Source organism: Triturus cristatus, chromosome 10, assembly GCF_964204655.1.
Source record: "Triturus cristatus chromosome 10, aTriCri1.1, whole genome shotgun sequence".
Taxonomy (NCBI): Eukaryota; Metazoa; Chordata; class Amphibia; order Caudata; family Salamandridae; genus Triturus; species Triturus cristatus.
The window spans coordinates 1,137,473,607-1,137,496,298 of NC_140593.1; the positions used below are offsets into that span (position 1 = coordinate 1,137,473,607).

Here is a 22,692-nt window from a genome sequence, read left to right on the forward strand (position 1 = left end):
CGTTTGTCTTTATGTTGATATTTGGCGAAGTTAGTCGTAGAGAGTTTCAGATAATCTTGGACTCTTTCTTCATGGCTTATCTTGATAATAACTCTTAGTGAATATGACTTTTGTCAGCAGTCCACCTATAAACCACTTTCTTTGAAATCATTGTTGCATTTTTGTGGTGGGCCTCTTTGACCGTGTGGCATGGGATTGTCCTTGCATGGTTCTGTAATGTTACAAATAAAGCTTCTCCTCCACACTTGCTATTCATACATAAGCCTAAGATCCTGAAGTTTCCAAACTCCTAGTGCCTTTTATAAAAATGTTTTTTTTAACATCCATTTCTTCTGGGTCATGTTTTTCTATTCCTTTTTCTATTACATCTTATTATAGAACTTTCTCCAAACTTCACCACATTGATTGATGCTTGTCTGCATGCACATATAGTGTGATAGCTGACATGCTTGAAAGACACGAGGAAAGGACCCTTATAAGTAAGGGGTACAAGCATCTTGATTTTCTAACAGGCAGTAATTATTTTAAAAAAATTGCATGTTTCCTACCCAAGCTAAAAGTATGGTTGGTCACATCCTTGATGTGTTCTGATGTTGGTTCTTCGTTCCACTTTTACCCTTAAACTGCTCTAGAACTGGTTCGTTTTCTTACTTTTATGTATGTGTGGTCCAGTCCTTCTGCAGGTTCATCATGTATTTTGTTTCCTAATGTGGCACTGGTGGAAGGACTTTTAGCCAGAACATGCAAGAGGTAGCAGTGGTGGTAATGTGTTACAGTTTAGTGCTTCCCTGCAGTGCAGTAGGGATGAAGTACCTGTAGTTGTCAGAATAAGTAATTTCTCATTCATGGTTTTCACCAAGAAAGTATTTCATGATACATAAAACATGATGCACTGCACCTATGCAGAGCACCTACGCAGAGCCCTTCAATGGAGTAAACACCTGCAAAGAAAATAATAAAAGGTAAGAATGCAAAACGTAATCGAAGAACAAGAGTGATTGAGATTGATAGCGTTCAGCAGGTCCACTGACTTTTAACTTCCTTAGGGTGATAGAGGTTGTGTTTCAGTCCTTGACCTGCAATATCTTGGCATACTTCTTTGGATATAGTAATGAAGGCTAGGTTCTCCTTTGACACTGAACACAAATATGTGAGTTGATTGGATGATTTGGGATTACCATTTATACACCTCTGCTCACATGCTTTGTTTCAGAGAATGCATCTCATGAATCTTTCTTTATTGTTTCAGGTAATTAAAACCATAACAATATATCAATAAAACTGGGCATGTTCTGACAAATATAATATACATATTTAAAGCTGATAGTCACCTATAGTGAATTTGTAGGAGACAACACTTAAACAAATGTCCCCAAAAATTTTTGTACAAAAAGTGCTTTTGTGCTTTTCACACCCTATTGATGTGTGGCAAGATACTTATTCTGTTTTGTTTCTCATACATAAGTAAACCTTTTACCAATTTGAAATTAAGCTGCGTACGTTCGGATCAAGACACTTTAGAATAGCAGGTCTGCAGGTGCGAATGCCCCTATCGTTAAAAGGTTTTTTTTAGCAATAAAAGTCGATTTGGTTTTAAAACAGGACATATGCAGATTAAATGAAAACAGTCCTGCTTTGCGCCACCACATAGGGTGCAAGACATTGGTCCATTATATTTCCAGGTTGGTTGATCAGCATTAGTCGTTAGGGACCCAAGCCGTATTGCTAGTAGCTTTCTTTTTAAATATAGGGAGTATGTTATGCTCAAGTATGCTGCGGGTTGTAGTGCCGAATACGACTGCAATAACATCCACGCGTGGGAGCGCTTGCTAAGTATGATTTTATCTTCAATTAGTGAGTGCTTTTTTGACACTTTATTCCGTGTTTGTCGAAATGTCAAATACAGTAGATTCTGTTGCCAAAGGTCTGTCACCTTCGTTGACTTTATTGATGACTGTAGGTACTTGGTGTAGGCTGATCGGGGACCATCTTCCTGTGCCTTCCAGATAGCGGTATTAAGTGGATTTTGATGGTTTGACCAGATTTTGTAGCATGATTTTATTGTTGCATAACTTATGGCTAGATGTTGCCGTAGTAGTCCAAATTCCAGGCAGACCTGTGCTGGAGAGAAGTTTCGTGGTAGACCGAATACTGTTTTGTGTGTCTTTATTTTGAATCTTTCAAGGATTACTGCGTCTTTACCATGCTGAACCTCACTTGCATAGGCTAATAACAGCGAATAATGGTTTAAACGATGGTCCATTTAAGATCTTTGCTATGGTGCTGAAGGCATATATCAACCCATTTCCTTTCTTAGTTAAATTATCGTTGTGTATTTGGAAGTTAAATGGGTTGTTTAAATGCAACCCAAGGGATTTGTAATTTGTAACTGCCTCTAGATTCAGGTTACCAAGTTTAAATGGTGGTTATGTTTGGAGACGATGGCTTATGGCCATGACTTGTTTTTGCTATATTTATTTCTAATAAGTTTTCCTTGGCGAAGTGTTCCAGTTCATTAATCGCTCTTTGGAGATTTACTCTTGTGTGGCTTATCGTATTATATCATCTGCATAGGATAGATGCGCAAGTCATAGTAGACCTAGGCGTGCGAGTTTACCTGATCTAACTTTGACGAGAGATCAGCCATAAAAAGGTTAAACGAATGAGGGGCTAGAACGTAACCTTGTTTTAGTCCCGTTTTAGTGTGTATTTTCCTCGGGATTCTGGTGCCGTCTGCTAATTTGACTTGCATCCACGTATTTGTGTAAAACTGCATTATGGCTCAGAGGGTTGGTCCTGGAAGGCCCCACTGCCTTAGTTTGTTCCATAAGATTCCTCTATTGACTCTGTTAAATCCCGCCTTGAAGTCTATGAAGCATAAATGTAGATTTTTTCCGCTGTCGGACGGTCTTGTCTGCCATTAATCCTAGAGCTAGAGTGTTTGTGATTGTGCCGGAGCTCCTGCGAAATCCAGACTGGTTAATAGTGATTATGTTGTTATTATCTGACCAGTCTACCAGGTCTCTAAGAATCAGTGAGGCGTAGTATTTTGCTTCTGAGTTTATTAACGCATTCATTCTGTTGTTTGCTGGTTCTGTCCGGTCTCCTCCTTTGTATACAGAGTTATTTATAGAGCCTCTCCAGCTCTCATTAATTATGCCTGAACTGCTCACTTCGTAGTATAGACGAGACAACAGGATGTCCAAAAGTCAGGATCCGATTTACAAATCATCTGGGGTATACCATTTGAACCCTGGGTGCTGTCCATTTGGCCTGATCTTATTACTTTAGATGCTTTTTCTTCTGCATATTGTAGTGAAGATTTTTCTGTTATATAATCTGAGGCTTTTAGGGCACATCGTTGCTCTTTCGCTATCTTGATAGGTGTGTATACAGGTTCAGCCTGTTCACTTGAACTATTCGAATCCGGAAGGATAGTATTGGTGGTTGGCCTTCTTGTAGTTACGTACGTTGTTGTGATCCATCATTGATGGATGTTAAGGGGTAGTTATAACTTCATCCCTTCTGTGTTCCACTTTCACAAAGGTGTTAGTTAAGTAAAGTATCCAAGCTGGCTCTGTAACACCGGCAGCATACAATTTTTTTGATGATCTTGTGAGGCCATTTACTATCTCCCAAAAAGCTCTGGAGTATGAGTGGTTTGCGTTAAAAAGACATTTGGACCAAAAATTATCTGTTTACAGTTTCTTCTCTTCCCAAATGTGACTTTTGTACTGCTTCTTGAGGTTTTTAACTTGTTCCCAAGTGCTTTTAGACACAACAGTGTCCCTTATGGATCTAACTGTGCCTCTTAATTATTTTCTTATACTCCGGGCTTTTTTCCTCAGACACTTGAGCTGCGTGTGCCGTGGTCTTGTGGTGTAATGTGTTGTAGGGGCATCATTTAGCAGGTTTTTTTGAAAGGCTACCCAGGAAGCTACCTGAGAGCCCTTCATGGCATTGTATTTTATTATCAGTTTTTTTGCTTTGGTAGCTGTTTCAGGCAGGGTGTTGCTCGACCATCTTGCGCGCTTCAGATTGATCGCTGATATTTGTCCTGCCTCTGGAGGGGCTGTCATGTGCCTTGGTTGAGAAGCGATTAATTCAAGATGCTGGTATAAATGGTCACTTTTAGTGGTCTATTTAATGAAAAACTCCTTTACTAGAACGAGCAACAGTAAGGTAAGTATCATTTAGTCTATTATAGACCGGGCCTTCACACCATGATATGTGCAATTTAGAGGTTTGTCCTGTTGGGTTCTACCATTTATTACTTTCATGCCGAGGTGCCCTAAATCTGTCACTAGTATCCGTCCCTTTGAATCCTATCGTTTAAGGTTTGGGCGTGCTTGGGATTGCACTGCCCATATTGCGTTTTCCACGGTTAAGTGGTCATCTTCCTCTGGTGTATATATCAGGTTAGAATTAAAATTGCCTGTTACTATTATCTCCCAGGCGGGTTCTCAAACTTTATTTCCGTTATTACGATGGTCAATTTGTTGAACAGGGCATTTTTTCCCTCACCTCTTGCGTTTTGCGTTACACCTAATATACTGGAGTCATAATTTGTGTATAGGATCGATTGTTATGCACTCGTAACAGGGGTAAGGGGCAGCATCACTTTTCGGGCTTAAAAAGTGTCATACCCCAATCTTCGAACTGTTGGGCTTCATTTAAAATTATTGAGACAATCTCAAGTGACTTCCAGGTGGACAGAGTTTGTTAATTTTGATCCATATCTCCCTGATTGATAAACTCAATAGATAGTAGATCAGTGGTAGAGAGATGGTTTAAAGTTGGTGCAGCTGCCATTAAACTTAGGACATTTCCTCAATTCAGGTAATCCTGAGGGCCCTGTGATATGTATTGTGGCGTTAGTACGATCGGATTATTTAGATTTTGTGCTTGCTCCTCAGTTTTTGGCTGCGGTAGAGGATACATGCAGGGCTTTGTCTTTACTGGTTGCTGTCTTTACGTTTGTTGCATCATGTTGGCGTGATGTAAATTTACTTATATTAGTATCTGATCATTTTGGCCTCTGTTTATTTGAGGGTCTTTCTGTAAGACCTGTTTATTTGAGGGCCTTTCTGTAAGACCACTTCTCGTTGATTTTTGTCGAGTTCATTATTTTCCTTGTGGTCATCTATTCCTTTGTTTGTCCTGTGTAATGTTTCTCAATGGATTACAACCAGACCTGTTTGTGTTTTAATCCTATTTTTCCCCATCAGTGTTCGCTGCACTTAAAGGGTGCTGCGTCCTTCGATCTGTACGGTTCTTTGTTTCCTTTAACATACTCTCTGTAGATGTTCTTATGGGCTTCTCCCGTAGTTCATGTACACTTTTTAACCCCACGGTTTCTTTAGGTAAGGAGTCTGATAAGTCCATTGGCGAGGGAATCTCATGAATGTATTTTTGATCTTCCTCAGCTTCTTGATTTATTGGAGGTGTAGTTATTGCTAGGTCTTGCTCCTTGGAGTTTGAGACAAATATTGGGTATAATCTAGTCCCCAGTTGGCCATCCTTTACTCTTTGTTGTAGGTTTTTTCTGACCTTCCCGGCACCTTTCCTCTGTCTCTTTGTTTGGTAAAAGGCCAGGGGTTTGTGTTGGTCATTTTGCTGGTTAATTGATTGCTCAGTCAAGACTGTGTTGCTGTTAGCTGAAACATTGGGCGACGGTAGAAGGTTTTCTAATTTAAATGTTTTTTATCATTCTTGCCAGGTTCTTGCGTAAAGATACTGATCCCTGGCTTGTTTTTACTTGGCAGTCTCAGTATTTCCTGAGATATGGTTGTTTTTTTGCACTTCAGTGTGCTGTTTGGTGCTGGTATCTGATTGCTCTGTTTGCTTTCACTCAGTTTGCTCATTAGGATGCTTGGTACTGCACTTAATTTGTCGACTATAGGACCACATACACAATGAGCTTCTGATGTGTTGGTAGCAATTTTGTTTTTCTGTATTATAAGGGCCATCAGCATTTCGAGTTTTGAATTTATACCAGTAATGTGTGCCGCTACTGTATCCATTAAATTAATCTGGATGTCCAGTTTATCCAACTGCATGTGAAGTACAATGATTGAGGTTTGCAAATTATTTATTAGTAATGTGTGCAGATTTAAAAGGTCCTCCACTTTTATTTCCGGCTTATCCTCTTTTACCTTTGTCATTGTTGTAATGGTCGGTTCCTTTTTTCTAATTATCACATTTGGTGACCTTGTTCTGTCTGGCAAACCATCGCTGCTGCACGTTTGTGCTAAACATGATGTCCATTTTTTGCTTGATTTTTATGGTTTGGATTCAAATCATCACTGTTTGTTTGATCCAATAAGCTTGATATCTCGATTGTTTGTTGTTGGGTTTCCAATTGTTCTTTAGAAGGCTTACTGATTTGTTTGGCATCTGGGTTCTTTGTTGTAATTTCTAGTGCCTGCGTTAGATCCATGTTATTTGTCAGTGAGATTGATTCAAGCCATAAGTCATTCGCTTTGTTCTTGTTGGAATTGTCCTGTTGTGTACCACTATTCAATATCTCCAATCCTGGGATGGAATGGACTAAATTCCTAGTGTGTTCTTGGGCACGTATCACTTGGCTGTTGCTATCAGAATTATTCGTTTTTGATTCCTCATTCTGAGTACGTATTGCTAGTAAGCTCTGGTTTTTGTTGGGATTTAAGTCCTTTTCTGTTGCGATTAAACTCTGATCTATGTTTAAACTTGAGTCCTCTTCTGATGGAGTGACGAGCTTTTGTAGTGTCAGCGGTTTTGGGAGGTCCATAATACATGTCATTGCTTGGATATCCGTTGTTGGGTTCTTTAGGAAGGTACATTTTCCACAGGGATTCATTGCTCCAAATATTGAGTGAATAGGTGATATTAATGTCGCACCAGGGTTTTTAATTGATATTGTTAGATTTTTTTAGGAGGGTTTGCATGTTTTTTGTCATATTCTTCTGATTTTGATGTTTTGTGTATTGTTTGTTTTTGACCCTTCCAGGATCTCATTTTTGTAGTCTAGTGGTACGTTTGCTACTCAATCTATTTGGGTAAATAGGCCCACAGGGTCTCCTCCTGCTAGCAATTTCTGTTTGTTGCTGGGGTTGGTTTGGCCTGTGCTCGTTTGCCCACACAGATGTTTATGATGACCGGTACCCACTTTACCGTACTTTTGTCTGTGTACGTTCACACCTGCTTTTCTGGGTCACTCTTTTGAGACTTTGTTTCACTCACTGATGCAGGTCATGGTTGAAATGCACAGGTGGCAACTGTTATGGGGTCCAGGTTTGGAAATAACATAATGCTGCAGGTCAGAGCTGAGGTGCATTGCCAGGGCGGTGTGTGTGTGTGTGTGGCATGTATGCTGGCATAGCAATGTGCTATAGTATTGAGGTCTGAGGTGCTGTAGATGTGTGAGTGGAATCCACGTACCTGCAATAACTACAGAGCAGCATTAGATGTAGGTGCATTTGCAGCAAGATATGGCTCCACAGTTTAGGATCTACAGATTAAAATTTGACTTGCTTTGCAAGAGTCCTTCTTGCTTCCAAAGCTCAAAAATAGATGGGAATCTGTCTGCATGCCAGGGTCAACATGCATGGGAATATCAATTCAAAGAAGTGGTTACTACTGTTCCTGGCATTAACTTAGCTTCCTTGTAGTAGAATAGATGTGTGCCAAGCATGGGAAATTCATTTTGGAGTCTATCCCCAGCACTGGAAGTACTCAGCAAACACTGATTTGTACAGTAGTTGGAGTAAAACATGCACTAAATCATAGCTAATAAGAGAACCCGCACTTGGCATATGGCTGAGATCTCGACTTGTCCCATGTATGATGTGAGTGCGACATCCCATCCCTTTTTCTTTGTTCTGCATTTACAATTCATATACCACTTCATTTGCACCATTACAAATTGAAAATACACAGGAAGAACCTGACATAAGATGGTGTGGGGGCTCTACATTCAACGGGTGCTTGGCATGAGGTAAAGTTAAGTGCAATTTAACATATAGTGATCTTACAGGTACATGGATCAACTCATTCATACAAAATAGGATGCAAATAGTATCCCTAGAGTTAATCTGCTGCTGAACTGCACACCTCAGCTATGTTGGTTTGCACAGCTGCAGCACGCTCTAGGCACAGTTAAACCCCACACAGGCGGAGAACCAAGCTTTGCAAGGGATAGTTAATGGTAAAGCATTATAGATTCTTAACCTAACATTGAGATGCTATCAGAGACTTCACTATCTTAGCAGCAGCATTGAAATGCTCTCACTAGCAATAACAGGTGATGCAAGAAAAGCAATTAATATGGAAGGCACAAAGGACAAAGTTATAGTGAAGGTGAACTACTTCATATGCAAAATAAAGAGATAACATAAAGAACATTAAGTGGTGACCTAAGGAACGCTGTAAACGGAGGAGCCATGTAAAAAATGCCTACATCAGCCGTAGTCTTCTAGGCAGAGTAGATAATGAAAACGATAATAGAAGTTGCCATAAACTACTTGGATTTGCTACAGAAAACCACTGTAGAATCTGAAAACAAAGAAGTCTAGCTGCCTTAAAATATTGAACAAGGTAAATGCAGAAACTATTTATGAAGGGAATTAGAAGAGCCAGTGGGAAGTAACTAACACTGAACCAGCAAGTAAGAATGTTGTTCACAAGTCGAATGGGGAACAGCTCTGCGGTTCTCTTGTAGGTAAGCCTTGCTACTCTTGGCTTGTCTCATACTGTGACCTGCCAAGGTTGGACCTTCCTGGGGTGGATTCCAAAGGTTGAGTGGGGAAAATGTAGACTGTAAAGACAAAGAACCAGAAATCTAGACTGCCAAAATGTCTCTACAGGGTTTTCCAACTACTTCTCAACTATTGTGGCACTGGGTTACTTTATAAGTCTAACTCCAGGCCTAACGCGTTTTGAATCAATGTTTGTTGGTGAATCACTGACATTTTTTGAAGCAATATATTTTTGTTTTGTAAACATTGTAGATTAGTGCTTCAGAGTTTGCTTTTACATCCTCCCATCTAAGACAGAGCCTTTTGTAAGTCTCAGTAAATGAGCATTACCCAACCCGGTACTGTAATTACTTTTTTGTTTGGCTCCTTATGCCTTCTTAAACAACCTGCCAATTTTAAATTGCAGAACCAGTATATTTTCAGAAACAATTCAGGCTAACAATGCAGATTGTCCAGGCATCTCTACTAATATCAGATGTCGCCTTGAACATATTTCAGGATTACCTTAGACTGCCAAACAATACAGCCACTAACGGCACTCCAGTCTAAACGATGTAATATTTTGCATTGCACTGTCAATATTTCTTTCAAGAGTTCAATTCCTTTATCAACAATAGTGACAGTTTTTGTTGTGTTCCTATGCAGACTCCCACAGTATGGACTCAACACGATATTCCATCATTGGAGCTGACCTCAGAAACTTGCCAGATCTAGAGGAAAGGTTAAAAAAGTTCAAAATGAACCCAGAGTGAGTAAACATCTGTAAATTAGTTTTTTTTTATTAGTGTCTTGGTGTCATAACGAATGCCATAATTTTACTATTTATCATACATTTTCAAAAATCTACGAACCAAACAATGTTTTAAAAAAAGCAATCATTTAAATCAATGACGTCTTCAGATTGGTGATCCTACCTGTACTAGGTGTGCCCTGAGAGATTTTGGTATAGTGAATTCTGCAATATAGAGCTAGGACACCTCACTGGCTTCACACATCACCACACACAGGTGTCCTCTCAACCTTTTGGAAGCCAAGTTGGTTGTCCCAAGGTATATTTATGCTTTTGTTCACACTCTTGACTGTTGTTGGTCAGTGCCCTGTTTACTGTTTGATATGATCAAGAAATTATGCCCTCTTTTAGTAGAACATGACTTATTGTTAGTGCAAGAATTACATTGTTTTTTAACGTGAGCTCTACTTGGAGCTGTTGAGCAGTCTCTGGCAGGTCTCTTTGGGGTCTGTTCCTCTGTGCTTGTTTGGGCCTCCAGGCATAGTAAGCTAGTGCGCAAAAAAAGCCTTGCAAATATCGAACTACACTTCTGTGCAGTTTAACTTATTGACATTTCTCTTTTCTAAGCTTGCCAACTCTCCTGGTTGCAGAATGCGTCCTGGTGTACATGAGCCCACAGCAGTCAGCTGCCCTCCTCTCCTGGGCAGCAAATACCTTCCCAGCAGCCATGTTTATTAACTATGAGCAGGTGAGTGAAAATGTGAAGCTGCGTTTTTGAGAATGTCTTGGATAATTGCACCTTTGAAGGCTTTAGTCCCCTCAACCAGGCACCTTTTTGGCAAATGATAGATTCATACCCGTTCTTCACATAACTTGAAGATACCTGGGTAGGATGATCTGAAACAAAGATGTAAAATAAAAGTTACTTTTATCAGACCCCATCGCTTCAAGTTCGACTGGTTGGGCGAAAGTTTCCATGCCCCCAAAAGTTTAGAAAACTGTGCATTGATAGCAGAGATAAGACGATCCAAAACATACCGAAATGCTGATTCTTCTGCTCTTTGAAGTGTGGTGAGCTAAAATTACTCCTCTAGTTGGATGACTCCAACTCCTTCCTTAACCCTTTAAAATGAAAATTGCCTCGGTAATGTGTCTCTATTTCCCTGGACTTTGGACAAATGATCAAGGAGTTAGGATGTTCCACCGTTACCATGCTGCACAAATGCAATATCACGTGCTGTTGGAACCCACCCTGCTAATTTGATTCAGTCCTGTCCCTGATGTTATTTGCTTCCTGTCTCCAATGGCCTGATTCCTCCATGCCTTTGGTAGACGAGCTCCATCTCTGTGCATGTTAGCTCAGTTTCCCCCTTTATCTGGTGACCCTTATTGATCCTTTCTAGTAATGTAATTAATCTGGGCCCATCTCTACATGCCCATTAGTGACCTGGCCTTACCCCTTACCCCAGCATCCATTAATTGGCTTTGGCTGCCAATCTGTTGATCCAAAACTGAATACAAGTTATGGATGGGATGTCAGAATGCCTGAGGATCACCTTTTTACGATTTGGGTAGGAGATGGACTGGTGGGGGTAAAACAATTGGGCCCTGAAGTGTATGTGTTCCTGCTTGCTATGTGGCATCAGTTCGGGTTTTACGACACTGCAGGTAAAGGTGGTTATTCTGTTTGGGGTGTAGCAGGCACGAGAACCGGTTGGCAACCCCGTGTGGCGACCCTTGTAACCTACAGTAAGGAGAATCACAGGAGAAAACATCAGAGACCGCCAGCATGACACTGGAAAGTCAGATGGTTGGAACAGCGCTGTGGTACATGGAGACCCAGTAAGTACCAAGTTAGAAGCTGGGCAGCTAGGAGTCTTCTGCTATGACCTGAAAAAGTGAGGTCTCAAAGTCGAATCCCCAGTATACAAATGACAATACTGAAGTTTGCAGTCAGTTCCCTAGTGCATTGTGTTGCAGTGATGAGAAGGTGGAAGAAGAAGATGACATAGGGTGGCAGCCTGCAAATCAAGTTTGGGATTCACCAGGACTCAAATATGATGTCAACAAGGATCAGGAATTATCAGTCCTGGAGCTCTCTTTTTTCGGAATGTAACATTTTATTGTTTTGTATGTAAGAATACATCAACATGTAGAAATGGTATAGTGATAGCTCTCCCCATAGTGCTTGCACCTCTATTATACCCCACTGGTATTTAAAAGAGCCTCTGTTTAAATCCACTTCAACAGCTCATAATGGGGATAAACAGATGGCTAAACCCACAGCAAAATCGTGGCCAACCTGTTGTCTATACATGACCAACTTGAACCTGCTTTATTTCCATTAGCCTTTGTAAATCCCGAACGTATCCTCTATTGATGGTAAAGAAAATTACCCTCTCTCATGTGTACACTGTGAGGGTCAGTAGCATTGTCATCTTTCTTGACCCCTGTTCCATCCACTCTCTTCTTGACTTCGTTATCATCTTTAACATGTCCACTGCTCTTTTTGAATCTCAGAAAATGTAGTCTTTATTGTGCTGTGTTACTTTGAGTTTTTCAACATAGAATAGGTCCTTTTCACCCTTTGTGGCCCAAATGTTATTTTAACCACTCTCAAGTTCTATTTCGTCTTCATTTTTTTTGGCACAAGATCTGGGAATAATAGGAATCTCCTGTGTTCCTCAGTTTTGTCACCCAGATCCTCTCGTCTGCTGTTTTTTTTTGTTTTTTGCTGTCTTTGGAACTTGAGTCTCTTTCATTCGATTTCACAGAAGCTATGCCCTTTTGAGTGTGCATGTATTACCCACTTTCTTTATCCTGGAAGTTTTACATCACATCTTAACTGTCTCCATTGTCTAATGTAAGCTCTCTACCATGGGAAAAAGTCAGGGTAATAAGTAGGCTTCTTGACCCTATGCTGGCCTCCACAATGGGCTGATTGAGAAGCCTCACTCTATAATTCATTCATTCTGTACTTAAGTTCTTCTTTGTTCTCAGAAAATCTCTGGACTCTCCGCAAACCCACAACTGAATGAGTATGCTGTCTAATTAAGGGCACACACAAACTGGCTTTCTTCTTTGCTGAATATTCATCTGGCTCCCCAACTCTAGGCAGGTGCATCGGCTACTCTTTCACATTTTTCACCTTCTGCTTCCTGTCATGTGTCAGCACTCCCCTGTGATCTGCCTTTCTTCACTCATGGTGAGGGCCACACAGGTTGCACTCTCTTCTCCCACTCATTGATCTTCTGGCTCCGCCTGGCTCCTCGTCCGACTCCATGTGTGTTCCCAACAGATTTATTTGATAGATTGACAAATAGGAGGGCCCTTAGGAGTTTGTATTCTCAGAGTAACTACTTTTTGCACAGAATTCAGGAAAATGCTATCTTGGTATATACCTGGGCATATCCACTCTGCTCCTCTGTTGAATATGAAGACTTAACGCCTAGGGCAGCGACATTGAAGGACCAAAACTGGACTGGATTTTTGGAGCACATCTGGATTGCATGATATGTTGGGAGGGCTATAGAGTAAAGTCGGAGAGATCCTTTGAAGACCGGTTAGATCCCTCCTAGTAACTTTAATTCAAGATGCCCTCATAGGGCAGGCTTGTGGAGAAAGGAACCTAGGATCAGAGATTTTTAGGGCACGTAGTCCATGAGAAGAAAGTATTTGAGGAATTCATTTAGTAGTATTGTAAGAAGGAGGACTGCATTGACAGGAAGTTCTCATAAGTGAAAGGAGAAGCAACGTATCTGGCGGTGATGCCGATGCACAATGGAATATTCACTGTTGAGCTACTTGGAAGCTCACAAAAAAAGGAAAAAAGCGTCAAAGAAAGTTTGGCCCCAAAACAAATTTAGAGGTCAAAAGGTATCTGCTTCATCAGTCTACTAGACAGAGATGAAAGCAGAGCTCCTCCAGAACGAGCCAAAGACAAAGTACATGGGTACTTGGTATACAAGTGAGATAAGCTGAAGATGAGCTGAAGTGTCTTATGGTGAAAGTGTTTGCAGTTGATAAGCTGTCCTTTTTCACAGGAAGTGTTCTTGCCTTCAGAAGCCCTGCAAGGTGATCTGAAAAATCAGACCAGAGAGAGGACTCAATTTTCATAACCCACAAAAAATTGGTCATTACAAATATAGATCAGAGAGGGCCATGAAGAATGAGATATTATACCGAGGGACCAGCCTTCTGTTCTTTCCCCACGTAGCCTGTGAGACTCAAGAGAGGAGACGACCCCTTTAAATATAAAAAGTGACTAACAGATTTAGAAACACCCTTTTCTTACGAGCTTATGGAAGTGACTGTTGATCCTGTTTATTGAAAGTAGTTGGAAATATTATGATTATAGTAAGTTGTCCTCTTTTCTGGTGATGTTGTTATAATGCTGTACTACAATTAAATAAACAGTTTTACAATTGGAAACAAAAGAAATCAGTTTACAGTCTGAAAAAACTGTGGGGTCCTACACATTTGTAATGTAGAGCATCCTTGCAGCAGAGTGCAGAAGTTACTAAATAGCTGGTTGTGCCTCCGTCCTGTACGTACTGTTACCCATTTCTCTGTTTAAGTTTAAGAAACGTTTATTAAATCAACAGAAAAGGAAAACAATCTATAACCAGTTACAAATGTAAACACTCATATCAATTTCTATGAAATATAGATGACAAATATGTCATTTACGAATTGAGACGTGAAGAAGGGACAAATAAGGGTAAAAAGAATAACCGTGAGAAAGGATAAGAAGATCTACAAGTCAGATGGTGAAGTTGATTTAAAACAGCATATATTCAATACAAAGTCTATCAATTAATGCAACTGAAATGTATCCTATGTGAGTAAATATAGAGAGGATAAGAAATAAGTATAAATACATAGATTAGATCTATATACTGTAACATTCAAGGGGGCTTGTTAACTTCTTCAATTGATAGGTGATGAATATTAGAGGATTGAGTAGCTGTGTCTATATAATTTGTGACAGGCGACCAAATAATGTCCCTCGTATAGCTAAGGTCAACGGATAAACATAAGCGCTGTCTAGATGATGGTTGTAGCAAATACCATACCACCATGCCTGAAAAGAAATAATAGAAGTGTCCTTCCAATTCTTTGTAATTTGTTGAAAGGCAACTGCCAGTAATAAGTAAATAATGTCAACATTATAAGTAAAACATTTCCAATAATCCAATAAACTTCCCAAAACACATTAGAAAATTATAAAGTATCATTTGTATGAAAAAATATAGTTTATTTGCTTCCATACTTTGAGCCAGAACTGATGTGTGTGAGGGCAAGAGAATAAGATGCGATGTAAATCTGTCGAGGGTGATTTAGAAGATCTACAGTTAGTCATAGTGTTGGGATTCATTTTATGTAATGTAAAGGGAGTGATTACATTTCTATTATAAATAAAAAATAATGTTTGAACAAGGTTTGCAACCCTAGAGGATTTGCAAATTGTAAGCCAAATTGTCTTCCAGATTTGAAATGAACAAACAATGGTGAAATCCTTTTCCCATTGTAGTTCTATTTGTGTTTTCTCTCTTGAAGTTGAAACATTGGGCAAATTAAGGGTGTTGTGTAGAATGGAGACATTGAAGACATAAATGGGAAATACCAATCGACTATAGGACTTGTGTAACTGTTTGGCAGATGATTGGGGCTGTATGATAACTTCTCGTAGCGAGGTATATTTTAGAACAAAGGAATTGGGAAAATGATAACAAGACTGAGCTTACTGAAACTTCATACAGGTATTTTTATCAACAAGTTGTTTAACGCAAAAGAGACTCTTCTTTCTCCAGGCCTTCCAAATAATAGTCCTATCTCTAATCTTGATAAACTGAGTATACCAAAGGGAGGACTCTAAAAACTTATCAAGTTCAAATTGATGAACTACTAAAGATTTTTGTTATGTTTTATGGAGATGCGTAACAATAGGAAGAGAGAAGTGTGCAGGTTTTTGAGTAAATGTTAGAAATTCCTCCATTGGAAATGGGAATAGAAATGATAATTTATTATCCATTCAAAGAGGAAGAGATAAAGGATTGTTATCTGTATGAAAATATTTGGATTGATTTAGGACAAAGCACTGTGATATATATGAAAATTATGAACTTTAATTCTTTAGGGTGCTGTAATTTAGAAAGAGACATCCAAGATTGTTTATCATGCCATAAAAACTTAGAAAGGATATTGTTAATTGTTTTCAAATAATGGTTTGGAATATGCATCGAAAGATTAGACAGAATAAAAAGAATAATAGGTAACATGATTTTCATTGAATCTAACCTATCCACCAAGATAAAAGCAATGGATTCCATCTAGAAGGTAAAGAAGACATTTTTTGATATTATTGATTTAAAATTAGTTGAAATAATGTATTTGGTATTATCTGTAAACCATAGCCTCGTCATTTAATTTTCTGAGGGGTCCATGTGAAGTTGATGGAATCAAATTCATATTTGAAACTGAATTTATGAAGAAGGAGAATTTCACAACTATTTGAATTAAGTTTATATCGTGAGATTGCAGAAAATGTATATTTATCCTCAAGAAATGCTGGGATTGATTAAGTTGGATTAGAGATGAAACATCAAAATATCTTCAGCATATGCTGCCAATTTGATCTGTTTATCCCCATATGGAAATCCCACACTATTCGGATTAAGTCAGGTTTTAATTAAGGAAGGCAAGAGAATAAGGTGCGATGTAAATCTGTCGAGGGTGATTTAGAAGATCTACTTTTAGGCGTAGTGTTGGGATTCATTTTATGTAATGTAAAGGGAGTGATTACATTTCTATTATAAATAAAAAGTAATGTTTGATTTACAAATTGTAAACCAAATTGTCTTCCAGATTTGAAATGAACAAACAATGGTGAAATTATTTGCGACAGTAAAGAAATTAGCCAAACCCCCTGAAATAGCCATCACTCCAGAAAGCCAGACCTTCTGTGACTCCTTGGCCACTATTTCCAGGAGAAAGTTAAACTAGTTTACAGTGGCTTCTCTGCTTCCCCATCCCTATTTGTAACCGCCCACAAGCTGAGTCGGTCACCTCTAACTCAACAGAGGAAGCCATGGTAACAACCCCAAAATCTACAAAGCGTCCAGAACTATTACAGTTTCCATTACTAACAGCTGATCAGGTCATCAAACTACTCTTATCTACTAAGTCGGGATCCCCTCTGGACCCCTGTCTCCAAAGATCTTTCATCTTCTATCAGGAACAATTGCTCCTTATAGTGCCCCCATTTTTAATCAAATGTTTTCTTCAGGAATCTTTCCTATTAAAAGGAAACTAGTATCCGTTCTTCTAAAAAAAGCGAATCTGGATGCGGCTGATCCTAACAGTTACCGGCCAATCTTAAGACTACCTTTACCCGCTAAAATAGTTGAGGCGGCCATGAACACAGCACTATCTGAATATATTGAGACAAATGCTTTGCTGGATGCCACTCAGTTTGGCTTCCAGAAACATCACCGCACGGAACTGGCACTGATATCTGCATCGGAACAGATCAGGCAGACGGTCGATGCAGGGGGTAATGCAGCACTTGTGCTCCTTGACCTTTCTGCTGCATTCGACTCCGTCAGTCATATAAAATTACTGGAATGCCTTGAGAGGATAGGCATAAAAGGAAAAGCTCTCTCTCTGCTTAGATCTTTTCTGTCTTACCGGAAACAATTTGTTGCGCTTTCTGAATTAAAGTCACATCATTTTACACTTCCTAATGGGGTCCCTCAGAGCTCATCATTGAGCCCCACCCTTTTTAAAGTTTATGTGGCCCCATTAGGCGCAGCTGATCAGATCACTAAGTTTCTCAGCAATATCTTATGCAGAGGACGCCCAAATTGTGGTGTCGGTGACAGGGACACCATCAGATACTGCAGCACAGTTTTATACCTGCCTTCGTCAGGTCGGAGACTGGATGGCAACCAACTGTTTGAAGTTGATTTTCAACAAAACCAAGGTGTTACTCTTTGGTAGTAACACTACCTTTTGGTCCCCCACTCTCTGGCCACCGGAACTGGGCCCTCTGCCAACCCCCTCAATTAAAGTAAAAAACCTAGGTGTCACCTTCGATTCAAAGCTCACATTTGAAGGTTACCTCAGCATCTTTCTATATGTTAAAACTGTTGAGAAAGTTTCTCCCGTTCATCCCCGCCGAGCTACGAAAGCTGGTGATCGCAGCTATGGTCCTTTCCAGAGACGATTATTGCAACGGTCTTTTTTATCAATCTGAGATCCAAATTCCTGACTAAACTTCAGATTGTGCAAAATGCTGCTGCCCGTCTTTTGTTGAATAGTCCTAAGCATGAATCGGCCACTGCAGCCTGAAGAGAACTACACTGGATTCCAGTCAAGCGACGCAGTGAGTTTAAAGACTTGTGCATAGCATTTAAAGCAATTCATGATATAGGGCCGGTCTTTTTCAAGCAAAATCTTTGCTTGTATGTTCCTGCACGTCGGCTACGCTCAGCTCAATCTCACAATCTGGTGATCCCTAGGTTCAAGAAAAGTACTGGGGGTGGTAGAAGTTTTCTGGTTGGCACAACTAAACTCTGGAACTCTCTTCCCCAAAGGTTAAAAGACGAGACTCACCCGTTGGCATTCAGGAAAGCGCTGAAGTCCTGGTTGTTTAAACTCTGACTTTGAGCTAAGATCTTACGACATACGTTTATCTGATGAGCTAAAGCCTTGACACCTTTGGGTAATTGGTTTGCACTTTATAAATTTCTATTTCATTTCAAGGATACAATGCTAGGATAAAAAGCAATGGAGAAAGAGAACAAATCTGTCTAACCCTTCTTTTCAGGGGGAAAGAAGAGGCTATCAACCCATTCGAAAATATTGATGCTGTCGGTGAGGAATATAATGAAGAAATTAAATTAAGGAAATGAGGACCAAATCCAAACCATCTGAGCGAGTGAAAAATAAATGAACAACTCACTGTGTCAAATGCTTTTTCTGCAGCAAGAGAAATATCTGCCAATTAATGTTTATATTTATGGGATTTACTTAAAATGTTGAAAAATAATCTAGTGTTGTCCAGCAAATGTCATCCTTTAACAAAACCTGTTTGCTCGCAGTCAAGTAGCCTTGGTAACAATGTTTCAAGTCGTACTGCAACTAGCTTAGCAAACATTATATAATCAATGTTGACCAAAGAAATAGGTCTATAATTTTCACATAGTGTAAGATCTTTACCCTCCTTGGGGATTAAACAAATCTGGAAATGGACCTTCTACATGTTTTTTGTAATTAATAAGGAAAATAATGTAAACAATTTAGGGAGAAGTGATTTAGAGAAATGGGAATAAAATTCTATTGAAAACCATTTTGGCCTGGGACCCTTCCTATTTTAATCAAATTCATTGCTGAAAGTATTTCCGTTATAATAATTTCATCGTCTAGAAGGGAAAAATCCGAATTCAAGTGATTATTTTTAGTAATCTGTGATAAATATTGGGTTATAAAATCTGAAGATGCGGTTGCTTCAGGTGCGTATAATTTAGAATAATAAGATTTAAATTCAGCTAAAATGTCAGAATCTTTGAGAAGAGAAATATTGTCCTCTGTTAAAATTGACTCGATCTTTGTTCTCTCCTCCTTAGTCATAAGATAATTAGCTAAGAATTTTACTGCTGTGTTTAGCCCTCCATAACATTTAGCGCTAGAATGAAGTAAATATGATGCTGCATCTTCAGTGGAATGTTTATTAAATTGAAATTTAGTTTAAATTAAGTCATCTAGACAGGCTTTGGATTTACTAGTGGAGTATAGATCTTTTAATTGTTTAAAATTTCTCATTATGGCAGATGATTTTTGGCGATATGAATTATGTTGTTTTGATACAAACAAGATGATAAAGTCTCTAGCCTAAGCTTTGAAAGAGTACCATATAATTTGAGGGGAAGTGTTAGGGGTATCATTAATAACAAAAACAACACAGCACACCGGTTAGATGAAGTGGTGGAGCAGTACTTTCCTCGACTATTCCTCCTCGTTCTGTGCTCCATAGTGCCAGTTATTTCTCCACCTGAGAGCGATTCACCTCATCGGGCCAAGAGCTGTGCTAGCCGGCAGCCATCCTCTAAGGTGTCGGGCATGCCTCCTGTTACCCACTTCTCCAGCTGCATGGCTAGTGCCCCTTTTCTTCTTTCCCGGGTTCAGGATTGCCAAATGAGGCCGTACTTATACAACCCTTCACATTGAATCTACTGATGTTCTAAGGAGAGACATTTCAGAGTTGGCAGAATCCTGCTCACATGCATAGATAATGACATTTAAATCACTGTCATACTTGGTGGACAGTATAAGCAAGCATAGGCATCATATGTCTTTGAATATAAAAATAGTGAAGTCCAATGCTTGCTTATTGGTTTAATGGGTATTTGAAATTCACTGGATCCTGGATTGAAAGCTTGTAAAGCCGTATTGGGGGGGGTTCATGCTTAGTTGCAGGGAGAGATATCCATCTGTTATCCATCAGTATTGCTGAGAAACCCAGTGGGTGTTTACATGCACTGTATAAATATGCCAGCAATGACATGTTATTGTATTAAGTGTTGTGGGTTCACTGCAGGCTGTTGGTGCTTGCAGTGCATGAGTAGAGGTTGGTGCCATATTAATGGGGAGGCAGTATGAGGTGCTTTATGTATTCAGTGGTTGGTTTCAGAATGTGCTAATCTGCATGTTGATTTAGATGATTTGTTGGATATGGAGTGTCGTGAGTTGTAGTTGGGGCATGTTATCCTATGGTGCTGATTCTGTGGTTGGGTGTATTGGGAGAATGGTGCAGTTTGTGATAACCAACAGTTAGATTGGGTTTGTAGTATTAGGGCGTTGGCACCCTGGACTTTCTAAAGGTGCAGTGTTATTTAGTAGATATACCAAGCTAATGCTAGTTGTCTTACATTTTCTTTTCCATTCTATCTAGATAAATATGGGTGATCGCTTTGGTCATATCATGGTGGAGAACATGCAGAGGAGGCAATGTGACTTAGCTGGTGTTGAAGCATGCCAGTCCTTACAAACACAGGTGAGCCAATTATACAACGTTGTAGTCTTATGCAGTCTGAATCACTATTTTCTATGTGATTCAAGGCACCTATATTTGTTGTGTGGTTGGTGAATTTCTAAATCTGAAAGCTAGAGAAAACCATAATGGAACAAAGAGAAGCAGTGTAAAAGTAACCAAACAAAATTAAGCAAACTTAAAAATAAATACAATACAAAACAGTGTAGATTGAGATTCAACAGCAACTGGTGCAAGTTCATTCGGTAGCTGTTGTTGTTTTCGGTCTGGTAACAGATAGCTTGAGATTTGTGGCAGATGTTTCAGTAGAAATTCTTAATCGCAGGTGGCTTCTGAACTGGGTTATTGGAGTATTCCTATCTTGTCTTATGCTGTTGGCTATTTTGGTATTTATTTCTACCTCCAATGGAGTGTTTGTTGGATGACTGCTCTCAATCTTGAGACTCAAAAGATCTTGGGCAGCAAACTTGGGGTCAGGTTTCCGGTGTCCTGATTGGCAAACACTACTTGTTCCCTTCTCTCTGACATGCTGATGTTAGATGCTTCGTCACAAAGATATTCTGTTCTCCTGCTGTCACTCTTTTCTCCTCCTTTGCTGCTCCTTCATTTTTGCTCCACATCTTCTCTAGTGAAGATCTGCCCCAAGCCCTCTCCCTACACTGCCACTTACTTCTGCCTCTGCTCTTGGCACAAAGTTAATGTAAACTGTGTTCTCTCAAATTGTATTGTTTTCTGTTTCTTGTGCTTTTGTGGGAGAGGAGCAAAAGAAACATACAAAATAGCTCTGGATTTGACTATGCAAGAACTGCATTGCTTAAGAGCAATATATATGACACATGGGGTTTTCTAAATCCTGAAACATTGGTATACTCTAATAGAATAATGAAATATATATATTGGAGCTACAGACCTCTTTACTGCTGCTCTTTTGAGCTTAGCATTCAACTGATAGAATTTGCCTAATTTCATTAGAGCAACTTTGCTTAGAAATCCCTTTGTAAAAGGGAAGAGCCTCCAATTGAGCAACATGTATTATGGCTGGGATGGTAGTTACTGCTGCTGCTGCTGCAAAAGAAAAAAAGTTTGGCAAAGCCAACAGGTCTATCTTGAATGTGCATTCAAGTGCAATCACAGGCATGCACAAATGCTGCTTGTTTGCGTTTCCACGCGACCGCTAGGTCTGTGGGCTTTGCCAATGTTTGTTCTAGCTAACCTTCTCTTTATACCGCTAGCTTTTTAGTGCACTGACTCATTCAGAAACACTATACTCTGGTGCATAGAAGTGGACCCAGCATCTGCTAACGTTTCTCTAGTTTGCAGTTCACGAGGAGTAGCAAGCCCATCCATCATAACCTGTGTTTTCTGGGTGTACATAATGAAACTAAGAGCAGCTGAGCAGACCTGTGCACTAGGCCTCTCCCTAGTGAGCCAGCAGAGCAGAGGGAAGAAGGCACATGACTAGTCGTTAACTGTACCTGAAGTCCAAAATTAAAAGAATATATATATATATATTATTTTTTATTAAATTTTATTTAGTTATTCTAGTGAAATTTGGGCTATAGCCCTACAAGTACCTGTGAGAAAGCAGATAAATCAGAAATATCTGCATTTTTAAATAATTGCAGTACCTGCAAAACATGCAGGGTACACAACGTAAACAATATGCAGACTGTACTAGATTCAAGTAATCGTACCAAGGATACGTTCATTGAATGACGGGTTGTTACATAATATGGAACGAGTCGGTCAGTGGAAGTGTACATATATAGTGATTTCTGTTAGGGGTCTGTAGATGGTAAAGGGAGAAGCTCGATCCCACGATACGTTGCCCAGCCGGTCCAAATTTTTCTGTGTTTTTGGGGGTTGCCATGGGCTAAAAGAATATTTTTAAACGAAATGTATAAAATGCGAAGAGTTGAGGAAGTAGAGAAAATGTCTAACTGCGAGAGATAATGTAGAAGACCATGCGAACCTCGTCAGAAATAGGAGGGCTTATTTGTGATTTGTTTAGATCATTTAGTGTCAATTACGTCTGTTTTGAATCAAACTATTCAAATGCAAAGTGTCCAAAAATGTCCATTTAAATGGATATTGGTTCTAATCATTTGGTTGTAATCTATATTTGTGGCAACATTTTTATCTGTAAAAATAGGGGGAACACGTGCTACTGC

The 22,692-nt window shown here is 39.5% G+C and overlaps 1 protein-coding gene across 1 annotated transcript in view; it reads left to right on the top strand.

Annotated features, from left to right (window-relative positions):
- Nucleotides 1–22,692, top strand: part of LCMT1 (leucine carboxyl methyltransferase 1) — a 188,533-nt gene that overhangs the window by 97,927 nt on the left and 67,914 nt on the right. The window contains exons 6-8 of the mRNA XM_085629455.1: nt 9,384–9,486; nt 10,096–10,216; nt 20,423–20,524. Coding sequence (XP_085485581.1) covers nt 9,384–9,486; nt 10,096–10,216; nt 20,423–20,524 — 326 coding nt within the window. The remainder of the gene's footprint in view (nt 1–9,383; nt 9,487–10,095; nt 10,217–20,422; nt 20,525–22,692) is intronic.